This window comes from Taudactylus pleione, unplaced genomic scaffold, assembly GCF_031769625.1.
Source record: "Taudactylus pleione unplaced genomic scaffold, aTauple2 ptg001263l, whole genome shotgun sequence".
Taxonomy (NCBI): Eukaryota; Metazoa; Chordata; class Amphibia; order Anura; family Myobatrachidae; genus Taudactylus; species Taudactylus pleione.
In genome coordinates this window covers 76,481-88,994 of record NW_028285663.1, presented here as the reverse complement: position 1 = coordinate 88,994, position 12,514 = coordinate 76,481, and the positions used below count along the sequence as shown (strand labels likewise).

The 12,514-nt window shown below is 54.5% G+C and overlaps 1 protein-coding gene across 1 annotated transcript in view; it reads right to left on the bottom strand.

Annotated features, from left to right (window-relative positions):
- GPS2 (G protein pathway suppressor 2) overlaps positions 1 to 12,514 on the bottom strand; it is a 104,734-nt gene that overhangs the window by 30,360 nt on the left and 61,860 nt on the right. The window contains exons 3-7 of the mRNA XM_088462529.1: positions 9,160 to 9,239; positions 8,946 to 9,025; positions 8,705 to 8,873; positions 8,541 to 8,627; positions 7,866 to 7,945 (exon numbers count right to left, since the gene is read on the bottom strand). Coding sequence (XP_088318655.1) covers positions 7,866 to 7,945; positions 8,541 to 8,627; positions 8,705 to 8,873; positions 8,946 to 9,025; positions 9,160 to 9,239 — 496 coding nt within the window. The remainder of the gene's footprint in view (positions 1 to 7,865; positions 7,946 to 8,540; positions 8,628 to 8,704; positions 8,874 to 8,945; positions 9,026 to 9,159; positions 9,240 to 12,514) is intronic.

The window sequence follows — 12,514 nt, the reverse complement described above, 5'->3', positions numbered from 1 at the left end:
TTTGCCTTACCCTGAACCCGAAAGGAACGAAAAGCCGAACTCCGAACCTTAGCAGGCAGTGCCGCCGAAGGGAGGAAAGCCGACTTGGATTTAGCCAGGGTATCCACTATTTTGTCCAAGTCAGGACCAAATAGTAATTCCCCATTGAAAGGTAAGGCCTCCAGGCCTTTCTTTGAATCAGAGTCCACTCTCCAGGACTGCAACCATAAGGATCGGCGGGCAGACACCGCTGCAGCCGATACCCGCGAAGTCAGCAGACTAGCATCTAAAGAGGCTTCCCCAATGTAAGAAGCAGCGTCCCTCATCTGTCCCAACAACGCCCTCTGGACATCCGGAGCGTCGTCCGGGAAGGTATCTTCCAATGCATTGGTCCACCCCTCAATGGCCTTGGCCACCCAGGAGATGGCCATGGACGGTCGGGCCACCGCCCCGGAGAGGGAGTAAATAGACTTTAAGCAAGTCTCAACTTTCCTGTCCGTGGGATCCTTCAGCGAGGATATAGACGGTAATGGTAAGGTAGCACCCCGAGATAAACGGGTGTCATGGGAATCCACCGCCGGTGGAGTTTCCCATTTTTTTACAATGTGCCTCAGGGAAGGGATAATTAGAAGCCAATCGCTTCTGAGGAAGGAATCTCTTACTGGGCGCCTGCCAAGCTACCGCCATATGATCCGTCAACTGATCCGACAGGGGAAACACCGCAGAAGCCACCTTAGTTTTTTTGAAACTAGGATACTTCGACTTAGGAGCCGGTGCCTCATCCTCTATAAGAAGAATGGCTCGCACCGCCCTAACCAGTGCTCGCACATTAATGGACGACTTGGTATCCATTTCCTGGACCGAGGCGTCCGAGTCAGTGTCATCAGGGACCTCCCCATCATCTGAGGAACCCTCTGAGTCCAATACCTGAGCCGCCCGCGCCATGAGTGGGCGCTTTGAAACCCTAGAAGGCATGTCAGTCTGCAACATTGACTGAAAAGCCGAGGATGCAGCCGCCAAATTTTGCACGGAGTTGGAGAGCACATCCACCCAGGGTGGAGGAGTCGCCATAGGGGCCTGAAAAGGTACCACAGGCTGCTGCGGCACAGGGGAAGCCTGTATATACATAGGCAACCTTGTATATGGACTCACAGACTGAGATCCAGGAGGACTCCGCAATAACTGCGGGACACCCGGGGAATGGGGGATGGTCGGCTGGGGTAACGCCCTAGTAGGGAGAGCAGTCGGGACCGACAGACAGTCCACAATAGACACCAGCACTTGAGAAAACATCGCCCACAGTGGTTCCTGCGTCAGAGAAGGTCTGGATGGGCCAGGAGCCACCTGGCACCGACTACACAGGCCATCCTGTGACAAATCCTCCCTATCCACTCCTGCAGAACAGCGTCCGCAGGAGGCCAACACCGGAGCCACTGAGCGCTCAACCTCCTCGTCTGACATGACAGAATATATTATATAGACAAAAAAATATATATCTGGCAACAGGGCAGAAGTAAACGCCCTCACCGGTGTGCTGAACAACAGCCCACAATATGGTACTGTGTAGCACACAACTGTATGTGAAGGACCTCACAAATACGTGATCTATATATGTGAGGTCAGTAGAAACACCCTTCCCCCGCACACCTGTAGGGCTTGTAGGAGAAGGAAAGGGATAGGTATAGGCTGACAGTAAGTAGAAATTAGCAGACAGGCAGCACTAGTAATAGTCACATACCATGCAGGAAGATATACTCACTGCACCTTTCACTACAATCATCCTCCCAGATTCAGTGTCTGGGAGGGCTATAGTGCTGTGTACGCTGTCCTTAAATTGGGGGAGAGGTACACAGGGGGACCGGTCCGCGTGCTCCCTGAGATCTGCTTTGCCACAGAGAAAATGGCCACCAGAGACCTCAGAGGAGGAGTGGCCGAAGAGTCTGCAGCTCAGCGACGCCAGACTGCGTGCTGAAAGGCGCGCTGAGCTGAGGGGAGGAGCCGCAAGACAGGGAAGGCTTCCTCCCCTGGCTAGTCTATTAACCCCAGGGCTTGCCGGCTTCCCGCTTGCCAATATATCCCTGGTGGTCTAGTGGTCCCACGGGGTATTCCTCCTCAGAGGGGGAGCCCGCCGCCACCGCTAGCAGCCCCCGGTCTGTCCCCTAGGACCGGGGGCAAAGGACTGCATTTGCAGGCAATACCCGCGAGCCGCCGCTAATCGGCGACTCGCGGCTTACCTTATCCCCGGCGACTTCGGCAGCAGTCCAGGGAGGTACCTAGAGTCCGGCTAGTACGGACTCTGGCCCCCCCGCCGCGACCCACAGTGCAGTACTGGCGTCGCGGCGCCAGCAGGGAAGGAGAGCGGCAGCGTGGGCGTCTGCATAGACAGCCCGTCGCTGCCACACTAGAGAGCCTCTGTTTAAAAAATCTAACAGGCTTTTTTTTTTATTTTTTCCTAAATAAAAAGGCCGGGCACCAACTCAAACTGAGGTGCTGTGGCTCGGGGGCGGGGTATAGAGGAGGATGGACCCAAGTGCATCCTGGGAGCAGCTAAAGCTTTAACTGCGTGGTGCCCATGGATCCAGATCCAGCTATACCCCAAGGTCAACCCTGTGGACCCCCTATGGACCCTGAAGTAGAAAGATTATTTTTTTAAAATCAGATTGTGATAGCATGTTGTTCGCTATCAAAGGGTGGACTGTCGAAGCTGGATTATTGGCTGAGACAAGATCAGTTTAAAATTGTATCGCAGCGACGCCATCTTGCAACTGGCCGCAAGACGCCATCTTGGAAATGAAATCGCAAGACGCCCTTTTGCAAATGGCCGCCCAAGCGTCATTTTTAATAAACTCACACTTTAGTACATGTGGCGATATTACTATTAGCATCATGCGATTGCATCTTACACCATTTCTCATACACACATTGATACGCACAATTGCGCAGTTAACTAGTCACATATTAGCGAATACATAAGATCCTGTATGAAAACGCCGAATATTAGCTTCATGCACACGCATCTGCCCCAAGTTAACTAGCGTCCTTATATCAAACCCCACATACTCACACATTACATATTCACATACAAGGTTCCATAAGCTTTAAGGTATAAGATTCAAGTATGCACATTTCAGTGTTCGCAAATACGCGCTATAGCGCGTATTTTACCCCATATCGGGGACTGGGGACCCACTTTTTTATAGTCCCCGGGGATGCGCTGCGCTGTGGTCAATCCCTGACAGCTGGCTGCAGCACAGCGCGTCCCCCTGCAGTAACAGACACAACGTTGTCTGTTAGAGCAGCCAATGAGAGTCAGATAGACTCTCATTGGCTGCTGCTGTAGAAAGCCGTGCTGGGATCAAGTGTCTGATCCCAGCACTGGCACAGCGTCCGTGCCCGGCGCTGGAACAGTGTTTGTTCCCAGCGCCGGGTAAGCCACCGAGGTGGGTACCTGGTGGAAGGGACCGCCTGGTCCCTTCCACCAGTGGCGGCGGGTGAAGCATTGCTCCGGGCGCGAGCTGAGCGGAGCTTGCTGCCCGGAAGCCAAGTAGCGGCGGCAGTGGTTTGGCACTGGCCGCGAGCTTTGGCTCAAGCTCGCGGTCCAGCAGCCAATAGGAGGCAGACGTGACGAGCCAATCGCGGCTCGCCGCGTCATTGCCCCGCCCACTCGCGGCGTCTTAGACTAGACGCTGCCGAGCGTGAACACGATCAGTCCGTCGGCGGAGGGGAGGAGTGAAGACCTCCCGAAGAGCAGCGTGGCAACAGTTCCGGCGGCCGCGCAAGAGGCCAGAAGACGGCGCGATCAAGAAGGAAGAGGCGGTGCCGCTGGCCAGGACGGGCCAGCGGCAGAAGACTGAAGCTGAGGACCAAAGAGGACTGCGGGGGAGGAAAGCAAAAAAGCTAACGAAGCTCCCCCCCGCAGCCTCTTCCACCGTACCGGTAGGCGGCCTTAGGCCACCGGTCTTTTTTCACTCCTTCCTAGACCACCAGGGTTGTCGGGCACCAGGCCCGTGGGATGAATTCAGGCAATATGCCTGTGGGTCTCTAGGCGGGCACAAGGCCCGGGCAACATAGGGAGCATTAGGCCCAATTGAAGGTATATGCCCCCCAAAGAGGTGTGTGACTTGGGCATTAGGCCCAGGTCACTAGAGGGCCCACGTATTTGCCCTTTAGTGGCTTGGCCTAATGCCCAGGTCACTCACACCTATTAGGGGGGCAGATACCTTCATTGAACTGCGCAGGAGGACCTCTCCTGGGGGCACAGCACAGGGGGACCTCTCCTGGGGGCACTGCACAGGGGGACCTCTCCTGGGGGCACTGCACAGGGGGACCTCTCCTGGGGGCACTGCACAGGGGGACTTCTCCTGGGGGCACTGCACAGGGGGACTTCTCCTGGGGGCACTGCACAGGGGGACTTCTCCTGGGGGCACTGCACAGGGGGACTTCTCCTGGGGGCACTGCACAGGGGGACTTCTCCTGGGGGCACTGCACAGGGGGACTTCTCCTGGGGGCACTGCACAGGGGGACTTCTCCTGGGGGCACTGCACAGGGGGACTTCTCCTGGGGGCACTGCACAGGGGGACTTCTCCTGGGGGCACTGCACAGGGGGACTTCTCCTGGGGGCACTGCACAGGGGGAAAGTCATATTACCTGAAAGACCATGGAGGCATTAAAACATGCATTTAAGAGGCTTGTGGGGATATCTGATGCTGTTGGGGGTATCAGATCTGCATTTTAGGGGCATGTGTGGAAATCTGAGGCATATGGGGAGCTCTAAAGTATAAATTATGATGGGACCCAGAAATGGTCAGGTAGGAGCCCATTTTTTTAAAGTGGTGGGTCCCTGGGACCCACAAATTTTGTCGCTCACCGCGATCACTGCATTTACTATAATTGCTATGAAATAAAGATTATTTTGTAACTAAGGTTTTATACATGATAAGTAAGCCATGTTTGGTATTGTACTGATGCGTACTCTCTCAACAGTATTCCGGTAACATCGATGTAGAGATCGCAACAAGCATTCTCAACTTATGGACCGCAGAGACTTCAAGCAACAAAATGTACATTATATGACTGTTAGGATTTGCATGAGGCGGGAAACCCGAGACCCCCAGTTGTTAGAGGCTGGACTGTGTCTATTTGAACTAACCTGTTAGATGCCTTGTAACATATGCCCTCTCCTTTAGGACCAATGGTATTAGCAACAAACTTCTCTATTGTGTTGTCTATTTCTGGAGGGGTATAAATATGTGTGCTCTGACCCTGGGTTTCTAGTCTTCGCGCTGAATGCTGATTGACGAGGGGTTTATTGCTGATGCCTACATCTGGTCCAGAGCGCTGCGTATGTATAACTGTACTTGGGTCTGTATAATTCCTTTGCGCTAAATTGTACTTATAACTAGCGTGTAACTGATTGTACTTTTACTTGAATAATACTTTGTGCTTTGGAACCACAGGTTCTAGGTCTGGAGTCTTTATTTACTGTATAACTGCGTACGCAAAATAGCGTCATCCTTAGAGGTTTATAGGCAGGATATCAGAAGGTATAGGCAGGGGTGTATAGAGGTTCAACGGCAGTATGTTAGCACTGTAAAGCTTGGGAGTGTAACAGTGATGTAATAGGCTGGGGGACTATAGAAAGAATGATGACTGTGCTGTAAAGCTTGGGAGTGTAACAGTGATGTAATAGGCTGGGGGACTATAGAAAGAATGATGACTGTACTGTAAAGCTTGGGAGTGTAACAGTGATGTAATAGGCTGGGGGACTATAGAAAGGATGATGACTGTGCTGTAAAGCTTGGGAGTGTAACAGTGATGTAATAGGCTGGGGGACTATAGAAAGTATCCGGAATGCTTTGATGTAACATGAGTGCTATGTATAAAGGTATTCTTCCAGCAATAGTGACAGGATCTCAATATTTAGCCATCACTCGCCCTGCCCCCTAAATTCATCAGCAGAACCTCCCTCGGGTCTCCCATCCCGGTGTAGACTCTGACATCACACCGCCTATGGTCAGTATAACCACTATGAGAAAATGTCAGAGGAGGGAGACAGCTCAGGAAAAATACAGCTACTTACAGGCTTGGGGAGGGGAGGATGAGGTGTACTTGGGGGTGGGACAAGACAAATGCAGGTGAACTCACAGAACTCATGTGGGGGTAGTCACAGACTCAGAGAGAACAGGTGGGGGGCTAGTCACAGACTCAGAGAGAACAGGTGTGGGGGTAGTCACAGACTCAGAACAGGTGTGGGGGTAGTCACAGACTCAGAACAGGTGTGGGGGTAGTCACAGACACAGAGAACAGATGTGGGGGTAGTCACAGACTCAGAGAGAACAGATGTGGGGGTAGTCACAGACTCAGAGAGAACAGATACGGGGGTAGTCACAGACTCAGAGAGAACAGATGTGGGGGTAGTCACAGACTCAGAGAGAACAGATGTGGGGGTAGTCACAGACTCAGAGAGAACAGATGTGGGGGTAGTCACAGACTCAGAACAGATGTGGGGGTAGTCACAGACTCAGAACAGATGTGGGGGTAGTCACAGACTCAGAACAGATGTGGGGGTAGTCACAGACTCAGAACAGATGTGGGGGTAGTCACAGACTCAGAACAGATGTGGGGGTAGTCACAGACTCAGAACAGATGTGGGGGTAGTCACAGACTCAGAACAGATGTGGGGGTAGTCACAGACTCAGAACAGATGTGGGGGTAGTCACAGACTCAGAACAGATGTGGGGGTAGTCACAGACTCAGAACAGATGTGGGGGTAGTCACAGACTCAGAACAGATGTGGGGGTAGTCACAGACTCAGAACAGATGTGGGGGTAGTCACAGACTCAGAACAGATGTGGGGGTAGTCACAGACTCAGAACAGATGTGGGGGTAGTCACAGACTCAGAACAGATGTGGGGGTAGTCACAGACTCAGAACAGATGTGGGGGTAGTCACAGACTCAGAACAGATGTGGGGGTAGTCACAGACTCAGAACAGATGTGGGGGTAGTCACAGACTCAGAACAGATGTGGGGGTAGTCACAGACTCAGAACAGATGTGGGGGTAGTCACAGACTCAGAACAGATGTGGGGGTAGTCACAGACTCAGAACAGATGTGGGGGTAGTCACAGACTCAGAACAGATGTGGGGGTAGTCACAGACTCAGAACAGATGTGGGGGTAGTCACAGACTCAGAACAGATGTGGGGGTAGTCACAGACTCAGAACAGATGTGGGGGTAGTCACAGACTCAGAACAGATGTGGGGGTAGTCACAGACTCAGAACAGATGTGGGGGTAGTCACAGACTCAGAACAGATGTGGGGGTAGTCACAGACTCAGAACAGATGTGGGGGTAGTCACAGACTCAGAACAGATGTGGGGGTAGTCACAGACTCAGAACAGATGTGGGGGTAGTCACAGACTCAGAACAGATGTGGGGGTAGTCACAGACTCAGAACAGATGTGGGGGTAGTCACAGACTCAGAACAGATGTGGGGGTAGTCACAGACTCAGAACAGATGTGGGGGTAGTCACAGACTCAGAACAGATGTGGGGGTAGTCACAGACTCAGAACAGATGTGGGGGTAGTCACAGACTCAGAGAGAACAGATACGGGGGTAGTCACAGACTCAGAGAGAACAGATACGGGGGTAGTCACAGACACAGAGAGAACAGATGGGGGGGTAGTCACAGACACAGAGAGAACAGATGTGGGGGTAGTCACAGACACAGAGAGAACAGATGCGGGGGTAGTCACAGACTCAGAGAGAACAGATGTGGGGGTAGTCACAGACTCAGAGAGAACAGATGTGGGGGTAGTCACAGACACAGAGAGAACAGATGGGGGGGTAGTCACAGACTCAGAGAGAACAGATGTGGGGGTACTCACAGAATCGGTGAACCCAGATTGCTGATTGGCGTGCTCGAGTTGCTTTTGGAGCGGGATTCCACTGCTTGGAGTCATGAACCCTGTAGTGGAGAGACACATTGGGGTTAGATGAAGTGGAGAGACACATTGGGGTTAGATGAAGTGGAGAGACACATTGGGGTTAGATGAAGTGGAGAGACACATTGGGGTTAGATGAAGTGGAGAGACACATTGGGGTTAGATGAAGTGGAGAGACACATTGGGGTTAGATGAAGTGGAGAGACACATTGGGGTTAGATGAAGTGGAGAGACACATTGGGGTTAGATGAAGTGGAGAGACACATTGGGGCTTAGATGAAGTGGAGAGACACATTGGGGCTTAGATGAAGTGGAGAGACACATTGGGGCTTAGATGAAGTGGAGAGACACATTGGGGTTAGATGCCGTGGAGAGACACATTGTGGTTAGATGCCGTGGAGAGACACATTGGGGTTAGATGCCGTGGAGAGACACATTGGGGTTAGATGAAGTGGAGACACACATTGGGGTTAGATGAAGTGGAGACACACATTGGGGTTAGATGAAGTGGAGACACACATTGGAGTTAGATGAAGCGGAGAGACACATTGGGGTTAGATGAAGTAGAAGGCGGCAGGGGGTATGGGAATAGGTGCATACATGGGAGAAGGTCCATACCTGCGTGAGCCCCTGTGTAATGGCTGTGCACGGTGTATCCCGGTTGCTGATGAGACAGATACTGCATGCTTGGGAAAGCGGAAGGACCTATAGAGCAGAGCAAAATGTATAGCCGAGAGAGAATAAACCACAATACCCAAACCCATAGACCATAGGAAACCGACCTCTGATTGGCTGGCTCCCGGTATAGTTCACAGGTCCGGCCTGGCCTGCCCCAAAGCTGTGTTGTGATTGGCTGACGGTATAAGGGCTGTGACCGGGCTGGCTGGATTGGTACTGCCCATGCTCGGCTGCCGTTGGGCTGAAGGACGGCTGTGATGTGTAATGACGGCCCTGAGGAGAGAGGTACCGGTGAATGAGGAGGAGAATGGATAGAGACAGACGCGACGTCAGTGTATGACTTACCGTTATAACCGGAGGGCCGAACATCTGCTTGGCCCGATCTGCCATTAGAGAGCTGTGTCGGGAATGTCCTCCGGGGCTCCCTGGAGTAAAGAGCAGAGAAATTCAGGATAATTTCTGACCAGAGCAGGGTCCTTATTACACAGCGAGAGACGGGTTTGGGGGTTTCCATCCCTGAGCAATATTAACAGGGTGCTGAGGAGTGAGAGCCGCTTACCTTGCATGTTAATGAGGTGGGTCCCCGTATGCATCACCATCCCCTGCTGGTAAGCGGCCGACGTCAGAGTGGTGAGGTCACTGAGAGGCAAAGACGGCATTACCGAGACGGCAAATAACGCCAACTCCTGCTATCCTAGGGTAATGCCCAGCGCCACACGCTGCTCCCCCTGTACTAACCAACCCACCCAGATCCCCTGCTTCCCCTCCCCTGTGCTAACCAACCCACCCAGATCCCCCTCCACGTCCCCTGTACTAACCAACCCACCCAAATCCCCTGCTCACCCCCCCCCACGTCCCCATGCTAACCAACCCACCCAGATCCCCTGCTCCCCCCCCACGTCCCCATGATAACCAACCCACCCAAATCCCCTGCTCCACCTCCCCTGTACTAACCAACCCACCCAAATCCCCTACTCCCCCCCATGTCCCCTGTGCTAACCAACCCACCCAAATACCCAGCTCCCCCTCCCCTGTACTAACCAACCCACCCAGATCCCCTGCTCCCCCTCCCCTGTACTAACCAACCCACCCAAATCCCCTCCATGCCCCCTGTACTAACCAACCCACCCAGATCCCCTGCTCCCCCTCCACATCCTCTGTACTAACCAACCCACCCAAATCCCCTACTCCCCCCCATGTCCCCTGTGCTAACCAACCCACCCAAATACCCAGCTCCCCCTCCCCTGTACTAACCAACCCACCCAGATCCCCTGCTCCCCCTCCCCTGTACTAACCAACCCACCCAAATCCCCTCCATGCCCCCTGTACTAACCAACGCACCCAGATCCCCTGCTCCCCCTCCACATCCTCTGTACTAACCAACCCACCCAGATCCCCCTCCACGTTCCCTGTACTAACCAACCAATCCAAATCCCCTGCTCCCCCCCCACGTCCCCATGCTAACCAACCCACCCAAATCCCCTGCTCCCCCTCCCCTGTACTAACCAACCCACCCAAATCCCTCCATGTCCCCTTTACTAACCAACCCACCCAGATCCCCTGCTCCCACCCCACGTCCTCTGTACTAACCAACCCACCCAAATCCCCTGCTGCCCCTCCCCTGTACTAACCAACCCACCCAAATCCCCTCCATGTCCCCTGTACTAACCAACTCACCCAGATCCCCTGCTCCCCCTCCCCTGTACTAACCAACCCACCCAGATACCCTGCTCCCACCCCACGTCCTCTGTAATAACCAACCCACCCAAATGCCCTGCTCCCCTTCCCCTGTACTAACCAACCCACCCAGATCCCCTGCTCCCCCTCATCTGTGCTAACCAATCCACCCAAATCCCTTCCACGTCCCCTGTACTAACCAACCCACCCAGATCCCCTGCTCCCACCCCACGTCCTCTGTACTAACCAACCCACCCACCCAAATCCCCTGCTCCCCCTCCCCTGTACTAACCAACCCACCCAAATCCCCTCCATGTCCCCTGTACTAACCAACCCACCCAGATCCCCTGCTCCCACCCCACGTCCTCTGTACTAACCAACCCACCCAAATCCCCTGCTCCCCTTCCCCTGTACTAACCAACTCACCCAGATCCCCTGCTCCCCCTCACCCGTACTAAACAACCCACCCAGATCCCCTGCTCCCCCTCCCCTGTACTAACCAACCCACCCAGATCCCCTGCTCCCACCCCACGTCCTCTGTACTAACCAACCCACCCAAATCCCCTGCTCCCCTTCCCCTGTACTAACCAACTCACCCAGATCCCCTGCTCCCCCTCCCCTGTACTAAACAACCCACCCAGATCCCCTGTTCCCCCTCCCCTGTACTAACCAACCCACCCAGATCCCCTGTTCCCCCTCCCCTGTACTAACCAACCCACCCAGATCCCCTGCTCCCCCTCATCTGTGCTAACCAATCCACCCAAATCCCCTCCACGTCCCCTGTACTAACCAACCCACCCAGATCCCTTGCTCCCACCCCACGTCCTCTGTACTAACCAACCCACCCAAATCCCCTGCTCCCCCTCCCCTGTACTAACCAACCCACCCAAAACCCCTCCATGTCCCCTGTACTAACCAACCCACCCAGAACCCCTGCTCCCACCCCACGTCCTCTGTACTAACCAACCCACCCAAATCCCCTGCTCCCCCTCCGCTGTACTAACCAACCCACCCAAATCCCCTGCTCCCCCTCCCCTGTACTAACCAACCCACCCAGATACCCTGCTCCCCCTCCCCTGTACTAACCAACCCACCCAGATCCCCTGCTCCCACCCCATGTCCTCTGTACTAACCAACCCACCCAAATCCCCTGCTCCCCCTCCCCTGTACTAACCAACCCACCCAAATCCCCTCCATGTCCGCTGTACTAATCAACCCACCCAAATCCCCTGCTCTCACCCCACGTCCTCTTTACTAACCAGCCCACCCAAATCCCCTGCTCCCCCTCACCCGTGCTAACCAACCCACCCACCCAAATCCCCTCCATGTCCCCTGTACTAACCAACCCACCCAGATCCCATGCTCCCCCTCCCCTGTACTAACCAACCCACCCAGATCCCATGCTCCCCCTCCCCTGTACTAACCAATCCACCCAAATCCCCTCCATGTCCCCTGTACTAACCAAACCACCCAAGATCCCCCTCCACGTCCCCTGTACTAACCAACCCAACCAAATCCCCTGCTCCCCCCCCCACGTCCCCATGCTAACCAACCCACCCACATCCCTTGCTCCCCCTCCCCTGTACTAACCAACCCACCCAAATCCCCTCCACGTCCTCTGTAGTAACCAACCCACCCAAATCCCCTGCTCCCCCCCACGTCCCCATGCTAACCAACCCACCCAAATCCCCTGGCTCCCCCCTCCCCTGCACTAACCAACCCACCCAAATCCCCTGCTCCCCCTCCCCTGTGCTAACCAACCCACCCACCAAAATCCCCTGCTCCCCCTCCACGTCTCCTGTACTAACCAACCCACCCAAATCCCCTGCACCCCCCTCCCCTGTACTAACCAACACACCCAAATCCCCTGCACCCCCTGCAGGTCCCCTGTACTAAGCAACCCACCGAAATCCCCTGCTCCGCTCCCATGTCCCCTCTACTAACCAACCCACCCAAATCCCCTGCTTCCCCTCCACGTCCCCTGTACTAACCAACCCACCCACATACCCTGCTCCCCCTCCCGTGCTAACCAACCCACCAACATCCCCTGCCCCCCCTCCACGTCTCCTGACTAACCAACCCACCCAAATCCCCTGCTGCACCCCCCCCACGTCCCCTATGCTAACCAGCCCACCCAAATCCCCTGCTCCCCTCCCTTGTACTAACCAACGCACCCAAATCCACTGCTCCCCCTCCAGGATTTGCTTCTCCTCCCACGTACGTCTCTTAGCCCATAC